Source organism: Aspergillus brunneoviolaceus, assembly GCF_003184695.1.
Source record: "Aspergillus brunneoviolaceus CBS 621.78 unplaced genomic scaffold BO95scaffold_49, whole genome shotgun sequence".
In the NCBI taxonomy this organism is placed as follows: domain Eukaryota; kingdom Fungi; phylum Ascomycota; class Eurotiomycetes; order Eurotiales; family Aspergillaceae; genus Aspergillus; species Aspergillus brunneoviolaceus.
Window position 1 is genome coordinate 19,955 of NW_020290779.1, and position 18,547 is coordinate 38,501.

The following is an 18,547-nucleotide window of genomic DNA, read 5'->3' on the forward strand; positions in this document are numbered from 1 at the left end:
ATCATCATCACCAGCATGAGCATGAGCGTGAGCGTGCACTACATACGCCTTACGATTATCTGCAGGCTGTTGGGTTTGGGTTTGAGACTGGGAATGGGTCTGGGTCGGCGGCGGCGGGGGGTGGTGGTGGTGGTGGTGATTCTGGGCGTGGGGGACGGTATTGTCTTCGGTGTTGTGGGATGGTTTGAGTCTGATCATCTGATGGGAATGTGGGTTATGGCGGTGTGGAGGTTGGGTTTCCTTGGGTTGCGGTTGGGAGTAGAGGATGGGTTTGAGGTTTGGCGGAGAGGGTGCTGGGGCTGGGGCTGGGGCTGGGCTGTGGTATGGGGTCTGCCTGGATAGTGGGGAGTGCTTGAGCTTAGCATGGGGATGGAGTTGTTAGATGTTGCCTTTTGTGAGGGCTTTTGTGAGGAGTTTTACTGGGTGTTGTTGTGGGAGGAGTGGTTTGTCTTATGGGAATTGTTCGGGGTGTCTGTGATACGGTCTTCTGAAGGTGCTAGGTGCTAGGTGCCAGGAATGGAAATGGAAACGTGATTTCTGCAGAGAGAATCAATCGTGGATTGGTTGCATAGTATCAGGCCATGCTGTTGGTGCTAAATACATGATGTTGAGACTGGAGTGTAGGTAAGATTATAGTCCGTCGGCCAGCGAGGATAGTCCGCATTCACGAGGTGTTTATCTTGCTAATGGCAAGGAAGGTATTAAGTGTTGTAAGTCTTTGTGTGAAATGGTAGTTGCAGCCAGCTGCTCGTGAGGAAGACGGAGCGTCCAAACCGCTGCGATAGCGGGCAGAGGATCAGGTCAAGGCGAACGAAATAGAGCCGTAGGTCGAATGTCAACCCGCGAGGAGAAGCAGCCTAGCCAAGCCCATCAGTCCCGTATACAAGCTGCAAGACTAGATCGGAGCCCACATACCTTCCACACAGATGCCACAGCAAGTTTAGAACCAGGAAGACCAACCCAGTCATAAACACTAGTTACAAGCGAGTATTAGTCCCTGTAACCGCTCTCCTCTCTGAGATCTGCAAAACTTACCTTCATACCCCCAAGACCGCGCTCTCTGCAACCGTCCCCGCTTCTTCAGCCATGTCGGAACCAGATCCTTCTGACAGGTCTCCCCGTCGATGACGAAGCAGCCCCCGGGGGACCGCAGGCACTCGAGGTGCCGGCGCCTGCGCTCCATGATCCGGCGCACCCGCGCATTGCAGAACGACTCGTCCGTGCGGAACGAGCACTTGTCCATCGGACACTCCAGCTTGCGCTCGAAGCGCTCCACCAGCCAGTTGACCTTGAGGTGGACACCTGTGTAGACCAGCGGGTAGAAGTGGCGGCAGCTGTGCTTCAGGGCTAGCGCGTCTGGGTACGGGAGGTAGGTTGCGATGTGGAGGTGGAGCTCGGTGGGGAGGTCCATGAGGGTGTATGATTTATCGGGCTGGGGGTCTGGGCTGTGCGATTCTGTGGCCATGGTGGATTGCTTTTCCTTGTGGATGTTGGCACAGAGTATGATGCTGGGATTCTGAAGAGTACACAATCGCTATCTGCGCAGGTGGGTAGTTGATGGGTTGTGGAATGGTAGTTGCGTGTCACGTTTGTAGGGTCAAGCCGTGCTGCTACCATGTACGAATGCCAATTATCTCTTATGGGTGGCTTGTGGTCACGTTTGCTGCCTGGAAGTGGGAACACGAAGAAATGACCTGTACGGTGTCGCTGATACGAGCGAAGGGTAGGCAACAGGGGTAAACGGTCCGGAGTAGGATGTCTCAACTATTTTGAGCAATGGGGGACACGAAAGGTGTCTTAAGCGGCTTCTTAGGCACGGAAGAGCAAGTAAGTTAACGCAAAACGAGCGATCTTGGAAGTCTTGCTTAGGTCCCCAGCATGGCACGTCAGTGAGTAGACATGAAGGTGGTTAAACGTTAAATGCAAGCAAGCATCAGGCTACTATCTCGCGCGCTCCCCCCGCCTCCTATCGATAGCGAAGGTGGAGAGGCTAATCGATAAGTGAGGCTGAGCTTGAGTCCTGAGCAGTGAGGCAGCAACAAACAAACAGACCAAACACACCAAACACACCAAACAAGCTTCGTCCCCCACATAAGACCTCTTGTCCACCGCCTACCACTTCCGATATGCGAGCATCATTTGCCTCAGCAACTATCTACCTCTTACGATAACTACAACTCACGACTTCTCTCTCCACAAACCCCAGCAACTCAACCCCGCCTCACAAACCAACTACACACAACCCACACCACCTAAAACCCCCCACCACACGCCTCAACCCCCTCAAAACTACACAGCCTGCAACAAAAAATGAGCAACAAAGACTCCGCCTACGGCGGCGCGCCCGCCTCGGACACCGCCTTCCGCAAGACCTGGGACCGGGACGAGTACGCGAAGAAGGCGGCGGCGGAGGAGACGCGGCGCAAGGAGGAGGCCAAGGCGCGGTACGAGGCGAAGCTGCTGGGCAAGAAATGGCACGCGCCGGTGGACTACAGCACGCTGGAGGCGACGACGTCGCGCACGCAGCGGCTGGACGTGGCCTCGATGGTCGGCAAGACGACGATGGTGGCGGCGGGGGCGGCGGTCGGGAAGCGCGGCCGCGGCGCGGGCTTCTACTGCGCCGACTGCGACCTCACCTTCAAGGATAACCTGCAGCTCGTCGAGCATCTGAACAGCAAGCAGCATCTGCTGGCGACGGGCCAGAGCGGGGAGGTCGCCGTCGCGACGGTGGAGGATGTGCGGCTGCGGCTGCGCATGCTGGCGCACCGGAGGCGGGAGCGCGAGGAGGAGGAGCGGCGCGCCTGGCAGCTGGATCTCGGGGAGCGGCTGAAGGAGCGCGAGGAGCTGGATGCCAAGGAGCGCGAGGAGAAGCGGAGGAAGCGGAATGAGAAGCGGCGCAAGGGGGCCGAGAATGGCGTCAAGCAGGAGGAGGAGAGCTGGGAGGGTCGATTGGGGATCATTGCATAAATGGACTACGGAAAAGCACATAAGGGCGGGGAGGATGTCTGGTTCCTTGTTGGCCTTGTTGGCAAGGATAGGAAGATAGATTCGGCGGCTCATGCTGCTTAAAAGCTCAAGTATACCCACGGCGTTTCGGTTCTCAGGTTCTTACGGCTCTGTATCTTTCTATGAAATTGATTTCCTTTATCCAGGCGCATGTATAAAATCATTGACAATATCCATATCAGAAAACAACTCAAGCATAATCATGTACCGACCGCATTCCTATTTGCCAATATTGCTGAGAGATTATCCCAGAAGCAGAAAGAAAATAAAACCGATTATCCAATGCCCTTCGCCCGACCCAAAGACTCCTAACCGATGATACCCATGAACCCTCAATCCATACACTCGATACCTTCCAATACGCGCATCGCCCGAGCGCCTTCCTTCTCGAATTGGCTAACCAAGCGCTCGCATTCGCGTTTGAGTCTCTCCTCGCCGTTCTTTGCATTCCACCTGATCCATTCTTCAACAGTCATCCTCTTCTCCTGGCTACTCAATTCGCCCTTGGTGCTGTTCAGGATATCGGAGAAATCGATGTTCTCCTTGTCGCTCGTGCCCGCCAGAATGATAGAATCGATATCCACTGGGGTCCAGGGGTGCGTACTGTTGAGAGACCCGGTGTTTGCAGCCCGCTTAGACGGCGATGGCGTACTGGCTGCAAATGGGATCCGAGCTGACTGATGTTTGGAAGGGGAAGGGACAAGCAGTCGAGACGTGGGGGGTTTCAGCGTCGGCTTCAAGGAGGGAGGCTGATTTTCCGCATCAGACGATTGCGGCGATAGCGAAGGACTGGTCTTGGACGGCGAGGGCAATGGCGAGACCGTTTCTTGCTCTTGTTCGTCTTCATCGTCTGGATCGGCATTTCCTGAGATCGAGCGACCACCTGAGTTCCGAGACTCGACAAGTGATGTCGCATACTGCTTCTCTTTAGGAATGTCGCTGTATCTCTCAACAGTCTTTGGAGGTACTCGGGATGATCTGCGTCTAGCGGTTTGCTGCACAGGTGTCTGCACCTGTGGTTCTTGCTCGCTCGGTCCCAACAGCGTCTGGCCATCCATGTCAAGAACCGTCTCTTCAATCTCGGAGGCAGCACGATCTTCTGGTACAGCATCGGTGGGCTCTTCTGCAGATTTCCTAGACTTCTTCTCCTTTTCGGTGGACTCCTTCCTTTTGAGCTTCCTCTTCCCATTCTTCTCCTTGACCTCTGCTTCGGGTTCCCTGCTTGGCGCCCTAGTCGTGATTTCCACAGACACAAACGACTCGTGCCTTTTTGTTTCAACTTGCTCGCGGCTGGGAGCAGTGGTCTCTGGAAGCTGGTCTTCTACTAATTCGCTCTGAGTCACTTCTTCTAAGGGTTCATTTTTGACAGTAGTCGAGTTTCTCGCGCTTTGTCGCTTGCTTGAACGCCTTGTTTGTCGTGGCTCTTGCACTGGTGGCTGAGGCTCTGGTGACTGGTGTGGCTCTAGTTCGTCAACCGGCTGAGGCTCAATCTCCACGCTGTGCTCTTCTGTGTCATTTAATGCCTCTGGAGCCTGTTCGATTTTCTTTTTGGACTTCGACTTTCTCGATGGCTTCGGTGCCGGCTCTTCGCTAGGCTCCTTGACGCTAGCCCTTTCTAGCTCCATATCATTTTCAACCACTGCTTCAGGCTCCGGATCTTGAGGCGCCTCGGGCGAAGCTGGAGCCTTAGTTGTAGATGAATCATCCGTGACATTTCGGCTTTTGGAAGCAGTCTTCTTCTTGCTCGTACCGCGGCTCTTCTTTGGTTTCGCTTCCTGAATTTCTTCCATGGGCACTTCCTCTGTTACTGCCTCGGGCTGGTCCTCGTGTTGCGGTTGCTGGGCACTAACGCGCGTTTTAGTCGCCCGTTTCTTGGATGGAGGTTCGGGTTTCTCGTCGGTCTCTGCATCCAGATTCGTATCATCCTTGGCTATATCCTCGCTTGTCCTCTTCTTGCCTCTGGAACGTTTCGCTTTCGGAGGTTCTGGCTGAGTCTGATATGTACTGTCCACGTCCATCTGGCTGCCTGCCTCGACCTGCTCATCCTTCTTCTTGCTTCTGGACTTGGACTTGGTTGACTTCTTCGACGACTTCGATTTCGTGGTTGATTGCGACATAGTGCTTTGGTCCATTGGGTCGTCAACTTCCGGCATGGGTGCCTCTGAAACAGTGGATTGGGTCGAGAGACGGGCCGCCTTGGAGACGCGACCTTTCTTCGAGCGGGAATTCTTCCCTTTCTTTGTGGTAGGAGGCTGAGCGAAAACGAAGAAAGAGCAGTCTGAGGACCGTCGGTAATGCTCGTCGCTTTTAGGCCAAGGGGTCAGTCACGTTCAAGACAGAAAGAGCGACAGAGACATACAAGGGGTCATCTTTTGGCTCCCAGCCATCGAGCGACAATTTACAGTACGCACAAGTGGCCAGGTCGTTGCTCTCTTCGTTTGGGCAAAAATACCATCCGCCTTCAACCATCTATTCAACAGCAATGGTCAGAAATGTTGGTAAAAAGGTTGTGTTACAGTCGCCTTGCTCGGATTCTCAATCTCACCTTGTCCGATTGACAAGTCCAGCCGCGCTTTCCATCGTGAGGCCATGCTTCGCCAAAGGTAGCCTGTCTCGCCTGTACAATGCGCTCGCTAGTCGGGTCTTCGATCTCGGCGGGGTTGGAGCTGTGCTGTTGAATGTCCATCATTACAGCCCATCCACAGTCCGGAGCATGTTTCAAATGTTCCGTGATCGGGTTGTCCTCTTCCTCCCATCCATCTAGTGCTCTGCGGCACAGGAAACATATCGTGTTGTCTGGATTCGTTTCGTAGGGGTGGTAGAAGAATCCTGCATGCGCAAGCTATGAGAAGCGCAGGTCAGCAATCGAGTTGCTGCAGGGGAACATTGTTGAAATACCTCCGCCGGTGAAGGCCTACTGTGAGGCCAAGCGATAGGCTCTGCGGGCGTGATTGATGACCTCCGTCCCCCAGGGTACAAGACCCGGTCGAAACTAGCGAGACGAGCGGCAAATGTCTCCATTTCCTGGGCCATGGCTGAGAATAATTATGACATTGAGACTGACCGTCATGCAGTGTTGTAAAAGTGCGATACTCAACAAGCGCCCTCTTGTTTACAGCCTTGTTTGGGTCGGCGGGAACGCGCCGCGGAGAAGCGCAGCCACGTGATTCCGATCTAAGCTTGTGGCTGATGCTACCTAGTTGGGATTGTGGCTAGTGACCTCCCGCCGCCGAAGTCGGGCAGTTTCCTCATCCGGAGCCCAAACTGTAGTGCCGCCGTGAGTGGAAAGGGCCGAGAACATCAGCCGAAGGGAAGCCCGGAGTACGTCAGACAGCAGTCCCTCTCCTCCTTCTTCCACCCCCCCCCGTCCGTCCGTCCGCAATTTGTCGTCGGCTTTCGATTATTGAAGTGTTATTGTTGTTGCCCGCCTTATATACCTTTTCTTTCCACTTGTCACTTGTCTTCCCCACTTCCTTATATTACCCTCTCACTCAGTTACCTGACCTCATCCTCCATTTCTTCACCCGTCTTCGACCATGGTTTGAGATCTTAACTCTGATGCTCCTTAAATTGTGCGACACTTACAGCCATCGCTGTGCTCTTTCCACCCCTTGCCGGGAATCGCGACAATGCGCGCTACTGTAAGCACTGTCTGATTGACAAGCAACTGAGGAATCCAGCGTGGATGTCTAATCATCCGCCCCTAGACTCTCTTTCTGAACAACGGTTCAGGCTCCTACGTGCGCCTGCGCTCAACCAGCCCGGCAATTCCGGGTTCCCTCCGTCCCTTCTCCAATGATTCCCACCCAACACTTTCTCCCAGCAGTGTTCCATCGCCCTATAGCCGATGCGCCCCTCGGAGGAGTAATGGGCAATACACAAATACCACTGACAATGGGCTCTTGCTACCTTCGTCGGCTGCCTCGTTCTCTACCTCGTCACAGCGACACGACCCCGGCGACTGGGATATCAACCCAAACCTAGCCATTTCAGACTTTGCTGAGCTGCCGTCCAGAGATTTTGGTGTCAATCAACATATGATCATCAATCAGGAATTCAAGGAAGCTTTGCGACAGATCCTGTGGCAGTTCCGGGCTCCTATTCGATATGCATTTGCCTACGGATCGGGCGTCTTTCAGCAGACAGGAAGCGCTCCTGGCTCCGGCAAGTGCCATCCGTCAGCCCCAGCAGCTATCAAGAACATGCAACAGGGCAATGGCAAGATGATCGATTTCATTTTTGGCGTATCATATTCACAGCATTGGCACTCGTTGAATTTGGCTCAACACCGGGATCACTATTCTGGACTGGGCTCCTTGGGCTCGTATGCAGTGTCGCAGGTGCAAGACCGATTTGGAGCGGGTGTTTACTTCAACCCCTTCGTTACGGTCAATGGCACTTTGATCAAGTACGGTGTGGTCAACATTGACACACTTTGCCGGGATCTGAGCCAGTGGGACACACTATACATCGCTGGCCGCTTACAGAAGCCTGTCAAGATTCTGCGCGACCACCCGAAGGTGCGACTAGCAAACCAAATGAACTTGCTGTCTGCGGTCCGGGTGGCTCTTCTGTTGTTGCCCGCCGAATTCACCGAGTTCCAATTGTACAGCACCATCGCAGGAATTAGCTATATGGGAGACCTTCGCATGTCACTGCCGGCAGAGGATCCTCGCAAGGTCAACAATATTGTTTCTTCGCAAATGGCCAACTTTAGACGGCTCTATGCCCCCCTCATTGAAAACCTCCCCAATGTGACGTTCAATGATCCCCGGTGTACCCAGGAAGACTGGATTGACGACCCGGAGACGAATGTACGGCTCACTCAGGATATGGACCCTGTCAAGCGTGGCAACATGGTTCGCCGTCTCCCCGATGCCTTCCGTGAGAAGCTTTATTTCCAGTTCCAGTCACTATATCAGATCCCGCGAGCGGAATTCAACACAATGATGAAGGAGCATAACGACACTGATGAAAACTTGCGCCGGAGACAGGGCGGTCCGTTTGAGCAGCGCATTGCCGCTGATAAAGAGCTTCCGGAGAAAGTGCAGGCTGCAATCAGCAAGACGATCCGTTGGCCAAGTACCGTTCAGTCGATAAAGGGCCTGTTTACTTCCGGGTTCAGCCGGACCATGCATTACCTATGGGAGAAGATAGAAAAGTACCGCAAGTCGGGCAAAAAGAGTGCCTCGTCGGACGCGCCCTCGGCGGACAGTTCCAAGAAAGAAGAGTAAAAAGTGGTTGTCACGAATTGCATCGCACTGTACTCATACCCATTCATCTTGTTCAAAGCGCGGGTAACGTTTTATAGACACATCGGGGATATGGTTGAAGGCATAGTGAAGCGTTGATGAATTTACGTGGTATTGGTCAGGGCATGTGTATTTAGTATATCCTCCAGGGTCCCCAACACCGAAGAACAGGACTACTCAGGATGCTGTATAGAAAAACAATGTGCAATAAAACATAAATTTAGACTATACTCATTGTGTGCGTGCATTGGCACATTCTACATTAGGATCCCATTCCACTGACGCATGTGTCCAGCACTGGTTAGATTAGCAAGTCGATACAGGACAATCAAGGAGAAGCTGAATAGGAAAGACAAGGTACCTACTAAGTGGTCTCAATGAGTCATGGAACATCCGCACGGTCATGAATACTACGTAGCTAGCGAGTATAGTTGAAGGGAAGGAGTCATACATATAAAGGAAGGGTAACTATGCAGCGGTACCTGAAATCCAATTCCGACACCGGTTCCGACGATTGACTCCCCCGCCGCCACTCCCCCTCCCCCTCCGTCTTCTCCCTTCCATTCTGCAACGATTTCTGCTTTATCGCAACAACCAATCCAACAAGATGACTTCACGAAACTCCCCTTTCGACCTTCAAAAATGCGCGCGCCCCAACATTCTTAAGCTACAGCCTTATCGCTGCGCCCGAGAGTGTGTTCTGCCCCCTCCCTCCCCCACAAGCAATCCTCGACCGGGACCGGACTAATGAGTCAGTGACTACAAGGACGACGGAACGAACATCTTGCTCGATGCCAACGAGAATGCCTACGGCCCGGGTCTCGCCTTGGACTCTGAAGGTGCCCTGCAGCACTCGACCGGATCTCCCAAGCCCGAAATCGATTTTCTGGGGTTGAACCGCTACCCCGACCCGTAAGTCTCCGCCGGAGTTGATTCCTTCTAAATCACAATTTCTCCCATTACCACGCATCAATTGCAAGGTTCTCGGTCACTGAGAGAACACATGTGATAGTCACCAGATCGAACTGAAGCAGCTCTTCTGCAACCTCCGCAACACTCACCACCACACTCAGAAGACCCTCCGCCCGGAAAGCCTCTTCGTCGGCGTCGGATCCGACGAGGCGATCGATGCGCTCCTGCGCTGCTTCTGCGTACCAGGAAAGGATAAGATCCTGACGTGCCCCCCTACGTATGGCATGTACAGCGTCAGCGCACAGACCAATGATGTCGAGATCGTGCAGGTACCACTGGACGTGAACAACGACTTCCAGCTGCAGCCGGACAAGATCAACGAGGCCCTGTCGGCGGACCCCTCGATCAAGCTGGTGTACATCTGCTCCCCCGGCAACCCCACTGCCAACCTGATCAAGAAGTCGGACATCCAGAAGGTGCTGGAGCACCCGACGTGGAACGGGGTCGTGGTGGTGGACGAGGCGTACATCGACTTCGCGCCGGAGGGCTCGAGTCTGGCCGAATGGGTCAATGAATGGCCCAACCTGGCGGTCATGCAGACGCTGAGCAAGGCCTTCGGCCTGGCGGGCATCCGATTGGGCGTGTGCTTCACGAGCCCCCCGATCGCGACGCTGCTGAACAGCCTCAAGGCACCCTACAACATCTCCAGCCCCACGAGTGCGCTTGCGACCGCGGCGCTCTCCCCGACCCACCAGGCCGTGATGCAGAAGTACCGCGACCTGATTGTCGCCCAGCGCGACCGCCTGGTCCAGGAGCTGCCGCAGATCCCCGGTATCGGGCGCTTCCGCGGCGGGAAGGAGTCCAACTTCCTTCTGGTGGAGATCCTGGACAAGCCGGCCAGCCAAGGTGGCAAGCCCAGCAATGTGATCGCTCAGGCGGCTTATGAAGCCATGGCCGAGAAGCGTGGTGTTGTGGTGCGCTTCCGAGGTAAGGAACTCGGATGTGAGGGCTGTCTCCGAATCACTGTGGGCACGGAAGAGGAAGTCACCCGATTCCTACGGGAGATTCGAACCGTTCTCGGTGGTCTCCACAAAGGGGAGAGCATTGACTCGGTGAGAGAGCAAGTGAGCCAGAACTGATGAAATCGGGGAAAGGGGAAGGGGGGGGGGGGGTGTTTCTTGGCGGTATCCTCGGGGAAATCTAGATTCTTTGGGTTGTTGTAATATCGGGCCATTTGCCTGGAGCCTAATCTAACTGACTTAGTCAAAGACAGACAGACCATGCATAGATAGAAATGAGATTTTCACGCAGCGCAAGGCAAAGCCCGGCTCCTCCTCTACCCTAGCGTAACGTATGCTGTCGGTAGTTCCTTGAAACCTGGACCTTACCCCTGACCAGCTTGCAGACCACGTATACGTATACGAACAGGGGAGATTGGAGATGAACGGTAGGAATCGCGTTTATGCTGTGGCTCAACACTTATCTGTCCCTGGCTCGCAAACAAAACCCATGGCGCATATTATTACTCCGGAGATTATAGAACGAATCACACCGAAGTGCTGTATTTATACTTTTTCTTCCTCGAGTTTCCAGGATATTTACAGATAGTGCTCATATGATTGATTGCTGGAAGGCACCACCTCGGGTGTCCACGGTATCGAGGCAACCGACCAGGATTCATTTCGAATAAAGGACGCCTGACTCGCGCATGGAGACTTGGCTATCGGGCAATTGGCGGGGAGTCGTGGGCGCTCCGTTCCTTTCCTCAGGAAGGTTTGGATAGTAAAGGTGGGTGAGTGTTTCTTGTATATAGTCCGTAGTCCGTAAAATGAGAAGGTGATGATGTGATGTGATTGATATCCTCGGAGATCGCCCTTTCCCTCGTGTCGGTAGATCGGCTTATCTCCACTCACTCACTCACCTCGAGGTTGAGTGATACGAGTACAATGACTTTATCGCATGGTCAACACAGGCGGGCAATTGAATTGCTTGCATACGAAACCTAATCTGGTGTACCTTCACCTGCACGTGTTATTATTCTTGTTGAAAGCTCTTTCGAAAGCCCATCTTCTCTCCTTTTGTTTTCCTCCACCAGCTCGAGCTGGAACTGCTGGAAGCTCCAGCTCCAGCTCACATGCAGCAAACGAAGAAAGAAAAGCAAAACCAAACCAAACCCCCGGTGGCAAATGGACCAGGCATATCACAAGCTTGCAACCCCATCTGCTGCTGGGCTTCGTATCCGACCAGCCTGTCATATCCCAACCCATTGGCTGACTTAAACGCCATGGTGCAATCCTGGCTCTATCGCTTTCCCCTGGCTGGTCCATTGCCTCGACTCCTTCTGGTCCAATTTTCCCCGACTTCCGTCAAATCCAGCCTTGACCAAGATAAGGCCCAGGCGTCTTTCTTGCCCGTCTTGCCCCCCTAAATTTCCGTCGGCCAGCGTTATCTCCTCACCGGCCAGCGAAGTTTATCGGAACGCCTTGACCCCAACAGTCAGATCCTGGCTCGCCATGAGTCCCACTGAGAATATAACATGGTTCACCAGCCGGGCTGACAATCACGATGTGACAGCTACCTCTTGTTAACACACCCCTGCTTGCTCTCGCGCGACTCGGTCGCAACCGGAATCTCGCCTAGAAGATCCCCCAAACAGACTCTCGGTTGACCGCGGACATTGATATAATAACTTGGACGTCACAACGGCGGTGAATCCGGATGAGTTTCGCGCTTTCCTTCACTGTTGACAAGTTGACAACCTCTACCCCTCTCTCGTCGCCTGTGAGAAAGTAGTGTCATGTTCAACCTCTTCCGGGATCTTACTCAAAGGGGTATCTCCCGCCATCTTCCTTTCTTAGCAGTTACGCAGACAATCATCACACGGTTAACGTCTTCTCCACCCACCGAGACCCTCTGTTGGGAACTCCGACTGGTATTATTCTCCGGGGCTCCTCTTCTTGGCCCCGGCTCCCCCACACGTACCCCAGTTCGAGGGCACGTGCTCATCGATGACATTTCCCCCGATTTGAGACATTCGAATGCGAAGCGAAGTGTCATTATAGTATACAATAATCCACCTCCAAGCGCGCGAAGCACGCCATCACTTACAGATCGAGATCGCCCTCCCATAGCGTCCACTGGCCCCTCTTCGGAGGTGGCTCGGCGGCCATGAGTATACAATGGATGCTGGGTTCTCGTGGGCTTTTCGACAGCACGCCCCCAAATCCTCGAACTAAGCTGGACAACAACTCCACCCTTCTTGTTAGCTGGTGGGCGACTGGGTTTTCTCTTGCAATCATCGTCACTCGAGTATGCGGACGCTACGTCCGGACCGAGCGTTTCTTTATGGAAGACAAGGTTATGCTAGCTGGCGTGATTCCGCTACTGATCCGCATGGCCTGCGTGCATGTCATTTTGATATGGGGTACGAATAACACGAAGACTGCCGGACTGTCTACCGAGAACATCAATTATAGGGTTGTTGGCAGCAAGCTGGTATTGGTCGCTCGCATCTTCTATGCTGTCTTGTGAGCGATCAAATCTCTCTGCTGATTTCGTGACTTGACACATGCGCTAACACAGTGGGAGCAGTATCTGGACGGCAAAATTCACCGTATGCGAGTTTTTGAAACGTGTCTCGGGTATGATCTGGCGACGGTCCCTCGATATTTTCCGCAAATCCCTCTACTATTTCTTGGCCTCGACCCTGCTCGCGGTCGTCATTGCTACTCTCGCGGAATGCACTCCGTTTGACCATTACTGGCAGGTCGTGCCGGATCCAGGGCCGAAGTGCCGTCTTGGATATGCGAACCTGATCGTGATGGGGACCTGCGACGTGATCACAGATCTGCTGCTGGTGGCATTTCCGATCCCATTTATCATGATGACTCACATGCCCTTGAAGCGCAAAGCCTCTCTTGTTATTTTGTTTGCCCTGTCTCTGATTCTCGTGGCAATCACCCTCTACCGGGTACCGTCCGTCATCTGGCATGATGGAGAGCAACAGTACCGATCGCTTCTGGCATCGCTAGAGATACTGGTCGCCACGGCAGTGTCCAATGCTGTCGTGATCGGCTCCTTCGTGCGAGACAAGGGCGTCAAAAAGAACAAATTCAAAAAGGCCCTGGCATCCGCTTCGGTCAATGAGAATATGGACTATAGCTCCTTTCGCCGCCAAACCATCACCCACCATCAATGGGGCAGCGATTCAGACCTGGCTGCAGGCCTGGGAATCCGTCTGAAGCCGGAACTATGCTCTTCAGACAGGGATTTGCCTCGTCCTGCGCCGGTCGCTGCCCCTTATCACAGCCTCACAGGCCGTCCCGCCGGCCTATTGAACCCGAGCTGGTCTTTCCCTCAGCGACCGGGGGGCATGGACGATGACCACACGTCTACTACAGGCAGTCTCGACATCAAAGTCAGCCCCCACGAATATGTAGAGACCAACATCTCTCCTCCACACAGGATGCCCCGAGAGGTTTCATCCCCCACCCAACTCTCTATCTTCGATGTAGGCGGCCTGCTCAACGCGCCTACTCCCACAACCGCGCATCCGTCCCACTACCCCGATCATCAACCGCGCCATTCCAGTGGCAGTAGCAAATCCGCTATTTACGACTTCGGAGCTACCGTCTCTCCCTCCGGCTCGCCGGACTTGAACCCAGATCCTAATGCGACCTACCATCACCACGCACTCCCATCATCTCCCGTAGCCCCGAATTCTGCTTCCCGCCCTGGCGGCCTTCGCCGTAGCTCTCTTGCGTCGAACCGTCGCAGGGGATCGAGCGTTCACTTCAGCGATTCGCCGGAGTCGCCCGTGCCGTCCTATCGCTCCCAGCCCGAAGTCTCGACCCCGATCCCCGAGGGCGATGATGTCGAGCTCCAGGATGTGGGAAGATTGCTGTCGCGGCGGTATGATCGATGATCAGCGTAATGTGCCTGTATCATTATTCGTTTCGTGTCTTTGATTTGAGCTTAGCGTGTTTCACTGGAACTGGACTGGGATTGGCGGGTTTTGGTTGGGCTATGGAGTTCGGTATGATTTTATGAGATATACCATATAGTATAGTAATTTTGGTTAGCATTCAATGCATTCATTGCAAAACTCACTTGAAGTCTTATTTCTTGCGTGTGTGCAAAGCTTCTGAATCAATATGTAGGGTAGTGCAAAGGTGATGAAATCAATATGTAGAGTAGTATTCAGGTGAAGCCACCCATCAGCCAGAACATAATCACCAAATCATAGAGCCATGAGTAAGAAAACACATTGAGTTTGGTTAGAGAATAACTTTTTCGCCCTTACGCCATGCTGCCCGATGCCTGTAATTAGACAATATTTTTCTTGTTTTCTTTGCCTCCCGCTCTGCCCTTGGACCCAGTACCATGATGCATCATGATAACTGGCCGGGATATCTCCGTTGATAATCCCACCACCCCATCTCCCCTCCGCTCCCATCTTATACAGAAAAAAAAAGATACCGCACTAGAGTACCCACCGATAACTCGCATAGCGGCCGGCCGTCTCACTCTTCCGGATAATCTTGACGACCTGCCCCTTCCGCAGACCCAGGTACCGCGCGACGGGATCGGAATGCTGCATGCGGGGCAGCTGGGACTCCTTGAGGCGGTACCGCTCCAGCAGCCGGGCCTTTTCGTCCGGGCTGAGCAGCACATGCTTGGGCACCAGCTCGTGCCGGGTGATGTTGACCAGCAGATCCTGCTCCTGGAAGTGCTCGCAGATGCGGCCGGGGACGCCGCTCAGCAGGCGCACGGCCGAGGGGGAGATGGGCGTCTGCGTGATGAACACCCCGGTGTGGAAGTTGTTCTCGTCCACGAAGTGGTTGAAGGCGCGGACCTGCTTCGTGCCCACTCCCGTCGAGTCCGGGCAGAATTCCACGTAGATCGTGCCGCAGTCGGGTTGCGGGGTCGGGTTGGATTTGCTGGGCAGCGGCGTGTATTTGGTTTGCATGGCTTCCGTGGGGCGGGCGCTGATTTTCATTTTGTTGCGGCTGGTGATTTGGGGGATTGGGTTAGTTTTTGGCAGGGAGGGGGTTGAAGGGAGGGAGGCTGGCGTACTCGGGATAGCCTAGAGGGTCGGAATATTTTCGTTTGAAGTCTGCGAGCGGGATTTGCACTTCTTCTTCGGTGACTTCGTAGCCCTGTTTCCCCCAAGATGCATATTAGTATGAGAGGTTGCGGGAGATCTCCAGAGCTCCAGGGTGCAGAGCTGCGTACCCGATCCAAAAGCATCTCAAAGACTGTTCGCCATGTGCGCCAGAGTCTGGTCATCTCGCGGTCGGCGTCCACGGACCCGGTCGAGTAGTCCTCATCCATGTTGAAGGGTTGGGGAAACACGTCGCGCGTGTAGGTTGCAGGGTAATTGAGGTCAGAGAGAGAGAGAGATTAAATAGACACCGCAACGGCGATATGCAAGTAAAGGTGGAGGTGAAAGAACGCTGGCGGGCAAAAAAGTGGCAGGTCAAAGGCGGATGCGAGAGAGTAAAATGAAGGCCGGTTTCTCGAAAAATCGGCGGCCCAGCGCTAAAGGCGCCAAACGGGGGGAACTTAAGCGCCGCCCGTCGCCCGCCCAGACAAGACAAAAGTCACCGGCCAAAAGAAAGAGGGCCAGGCCGAGAAAAAGAGCACGAAGTTCCAGTTGTTGACTGATTGACTGACTGGAACTAACTGCCGTACTGACACTAACTACTGACTGACTCCCTTTCCTTTCCCTTTCTCTCTTTCTTCCTCCCCCCCCCCTTCCCTCTCCTTCTCTCTCAACCCCCACTTCTCCTCTCCTTTGGGTTGATTTCTCCCAATTGACTGATTGATTTTATTCTAAATCAATTCTTGCCTGTCAATTGCTCTTCTCCCTCACCTCATCTCAATCATGTCCGTCGACGCCAAGTCCGCTCCTGCCACGGAGCAGAAGGTGAAGCCCACCAAGCCCAATGAGGAGACTTTCAAGGCCGATTTGGCCCAGGCCGAGAAGGAGCACGCCGCTGTTCAGGAGAAGCTGGTATGTTTTCCCCTTGTCTATGACTTGAATTGGCGTTCACCATGCCTCTCTCGCATTGTTTTGTTTACCGGGATTCTGCGTTTCCGCACCGTGGCCTCTTTTCCCTTCCTCCGGGTTCTATCGCCTTCTTCCTGTACTACGGTTCTTACTTGACCGCTATACACCCAATTGCATGGCCCCGGTCATGACCTGCTGGCAATTGAGCTAACCACCCACTCAAGAATGAAATCAAGGCCAAGATCGAGACCGCCAAGCCCAACAACCAGGACTCGCCCACCGCGAAGAGACAGCAGGAACTCCGCGCCGAGCTGTCCTCGATCCGCCAGAAGCAGTCGGGCTTCAAGGCCGGCCGCTCCAGCACCCAGGAGAAGATCAACGCCCTGGACGCCACGCTCAAGGCCCGCATCTCGGAACAGAACAACTCGCGCGGTCGCATGTCGTTCAAGAACGTCGAGGAGCTGGACAAGGAAATCGCCCGCCTCGAGAAGCAGGTCGACTCCGGCACGCTGCGCCTGGTCGACGAGCGCAAGATTCTCTCCGACGTCTCCAACCTGCGCAAGCAGCGCAAGAACTTCGCCGGCCTCGAGGAGGCCCAGAAGGCCATCACCGACCTGAAGAACCAGATCGCCGCCCTGAAGAAGAGCCTCGACAACCCCGAGGCCAAGGCCCTCAGCGACAAGTACAACGAGATCCAGAAGGAGCTCGACGCCATCAAGGCCGAGCAGGACAGCGCCTTCAAGAACCTGAACGCCCTGCGCGACGAGCGCACCAAGCTACACGCCGAGCAGCAGAAGAAGTGGACCGCCATCCGCGAGATCAAGGACAACTACTACAAGGCCCGTAAGGCCTACAAGGAGTACGAGGATGAGGCCTGGCGCGTCCGCCGCGAGAAGCAGAAGGCCCAGCGCGAGGCCTTCGAGCGCGAGAAGCGCAAGAAGGTCGCCGACAAGAAGCTGGAGGAGGCCTCCCGCCCCGCCTACACCGATGAGATCCTGATCGGCCAGGGTCTGATCCGCCACTTCAACCCCGCCTACGACTTCGCCGCGCTGGGTCTGGACGACAAGAAGGACGAGGGCTCTAACTTCCGCGCGGAGATCGGCCGCACGGTCGATGACTCCGGCCTGAAGGGCATGAAGGTCCTGAAGAAGGATGACGGCGAGGACTACTTCGTCGGCACCGGTGGCAAGAAGGGTAAGAAGGGCAAGAAGGGCGCCAACGGTAGCCCCGCCGCCGCTGCCCCGGCCGAGACCAAGTTCAACCTGAACGTTGGTGTCATTGAGGACTTCGCCAAGGTCAAGATCGACCCTCCCATGAACCAGGCGGATGTTCCTGCCGTGATTGAGAAGCTCGCGGCCAAGATCACCGAGTGGAAGAAGAACCAGGCCTCGAAGACCGAGGAGGTGAGTTTTTTCTGCGTTTGCTTGCCGTGGTCACCACTAACTGTATGCGTAGAACATCAAGAAGGCCCAGGAGGAGATTGCCCGCCTGGAGGCCGAGGAGACCGCCGCTGCCAATGACGACCGGGCGACCGACGGCGCCAAGAAGGTGGCCATCAAGAACAGCGGTGTCAACGGCAAGGTCTCTGCGGATGCTGAGCTCAAGCAGGAGAAGGACGCTGTCGCCGACGTGACGGAAGAGCTCGAGAAGGCCACCGTCGAGGACCAGGCCTAAATGGGCCGCTCCGACGCATAGACCATTGCATTGCATGCACTTGCACTTGCATTTTGACCGCACCAGCGACTGCGCATGGTTAGAACCCAAAAGCTGACTATATATTCGTGTGACTTTGGTTCTTTTCTTTGCATCTACCCTTATAACTTTCCTGTTATCTCTTTGTTGCCTCCTAAAATCCTCCTATTATCCTCCCCTCCACTTCGACCTGCTCCTCTGATGAGAAGAAGCCAACATACACGGGTATTGGTGACCCCCTTTGAAAACCGTGCGTTTGTACGTTGGGGCCGGCTTTGGGGCTGGTCCATTTCCTTCTTCTGTAATCAATTTCATCTATTTCCTTTTTTCTTGTCATACCTTTTTTTCTGCTGAATCCGTGGACGAACCTGGCGAAAACGATAGCGTTTAGCGAATCTAATTGCAGCGTGAAGTGGTTTTGGTGAATGGATGCTGTAGGGAAGAGATGGTGACTGGGAGTGCCCAACGTTCGTATGCTCCTGCGTAAGTGTGAAGTCAGACGGGTTTGTCTCAAGAGGTTAGGGATGTTTTAGTGGATGGCATGCCCCAGATTTGCGATAAGATAAGAAGGGATGTCCGGGTGTCATGAACCCATCCGCCGCGTCACTCTCGGGAGACCTGCAGACCCGTCAAGATCAGCAGTATGCCAGTAATAATGCATGGATGTTCCGAC

General features: G+C 54.4%; 8 protein-coding genes across 8 annotated transcripts; 5 read left to right on the forward strand and 3 right to left on the reverse strand.

Moving 5' to 3' along the window:
- Window positions 1-857: 857 nt before the first annotated feature.
- On the reverse strand, window positions 858-1,465 carry BO95DRAFT_454620 (uncharacterized protein; the record flags this gene model as incomplete). Its single annotated transcript, XM_025588272.1, has 2 exons — window positions 858-973; window positions 1,036-1,465. 2 exons carry the CDS (start codon window positions 1,463-1,465, stop codon window positions 858-860), a joined length of 546 nt encoding a protein of 181 aa, XP_025440404.1.
- A 685-nt stretch (window positions 1,466-2,150) lies between these two features.
- Window positions 2,151-3,190, forward strand: BO95DRAFT_444661 (U4/U6-U5 snRNP complex subunit SNU23). Its single transcript, XM_025586932.1, has one exon. It carries the CDS (start codon window positions 2,311-2,313, stop codon window positions 2,965-2,967), a length of 657 nt encoding a protein of 218 aa, XP_025440405.1. The 5' UTR covers window positions 2,151-2,310; the 3' UTR covers window positions 2,968-3,190.
- On the reverse strand, window positions 3,172-6,097 carry BO95DRAFT_417565 (uncharacterized protein). Its single transcript, XM_025584419.1, has 4 exons — window positions 5,905-6,097; window positions 5,552-5,848; window positions 5,366-5,475; window positions 3,172-5,310 (listed from the first exon to the last, which is right to left on the reverse strand). The coding sequence occupies exons 1-4, from the start codon at window positions 6,037-6,039 to the stop codon at window positions 3,339-3,341; spliced, it is 2,514 nt and encodes an 837-aa protein (XP_025440406.1). The 5' UTR covers window positions 6,040-6,097; the 3' UTR covers window positions 3,172-3,338.
- A 279-nt stretch (window positions 6,098-6,376) lies between these two features.
- On the forward strand, window positions 6,377-8,464 carry BO95DRAFT_515955 (phosphatidate cytidylyltransferase). The gene is made up of 2 exons (XM_025591782.1): window positions 6,377-6,647; window positions 6,714-8,464. The coding sequence occupies exons 1-2, from the start codon at window positions 6,636-6,638 to the stop codon at window positions 8,238-8,240; spliced, it is 1,539 nt and encodes a 512-aa protein (XP_025440407.1). The 5' UTR covers window positions 6,377-6,635; the 3' UTR covers window positions 8,241-8,464.
- A 401-nt stretch (window positions 8,465-8,865) lies between these two features.
- On the forward strand, window positions 8,866-10,309 carry BO95DRAFT_367418 (histidinol-phosphate transaminase; the record flags this gene model as incomplete). The annotated part of the gene is made up of 3 exons (XM_025582788.1): window positions 8,866-8,951; window positions 9,015-9,170; window positions 9,271-10,309. 3 exons carry the CDS (start codon window positions 8,866-8,868, stop codon window positions 10,307-10,309), a joined length of 1,281 nt encoding a protein of 426 aa, XP_025440408.1.
- Window positions 10,310-12,338: 2,029 nt separating this feature from the next.
- BO95DRAFT_433511 (putative integral membrane protein Pth11-like) lies at window positions 12,339-14,094 on the forward strand (the record flags this gene model as incomplete). The annotated part of the gene is made up of 2 exons (XM_025585096.1): window positions 12,339-12,697; window positions 12,753-14,094. 2 exons carry the CDS (start codon window positions 12,339-12,341, stop codon window positions 14,092-14,094), a joined length of 1,701 nt encoding a protein of 566 aa, XP_025440409.1.
- Window positions 14,095-14,362: 268 nt separating this feature from the next.
- Window positions 14,363-15,648, reverse strand: BO95DRAFT_444665 (DNA-directed RNA polymerase core subunit RPB5). Its single transcript, XM_025586933.1, has 3 exons — window positions 15,405-15,648; window positions 15,246-15,328; window positions 14,363-15,178 (listed from the first exon to the last, which is right to left on the reverse strand). The coding sequence occupies exons 1-3, from the start codon at window positions 15,501-15,503 to the stop codon at window positions 14,653-14,655; spliced, it is 708 nt and encodes a 235-aa protein (XP_025440410.1). The 5' UTR covers window positions 15,504-15,648; the 3' UTR covers window positions 14,363-14,652.
- A 155-nt stretch (window positions 15,649-15,803) lies between these two features.
- bfr1 (putative nuclear segregation protein (Bfr1)) lies at window positions 15,804-18,249 on the forward strand. Its single transcript, XM_025586934.1, has 3 exons — window positions 15,804-16,185; window positions 16,407-17,585; window positions 17,638-18,249. The coding sequence occupies exons 1-3, from the start codon at window positions 16,057-16,059 to the stop codon at window positions 17,854-17,856; spliced, it is 1,527 nt and encodes a 508-aa protein (XP_025440411.1). The 5' UTR covers window positions 15,804-16,056; the 3' UTR covers window positions 17,857-18,249.
- Window positions 18,250-18,547: the final 298 nt, after the last annotated feature.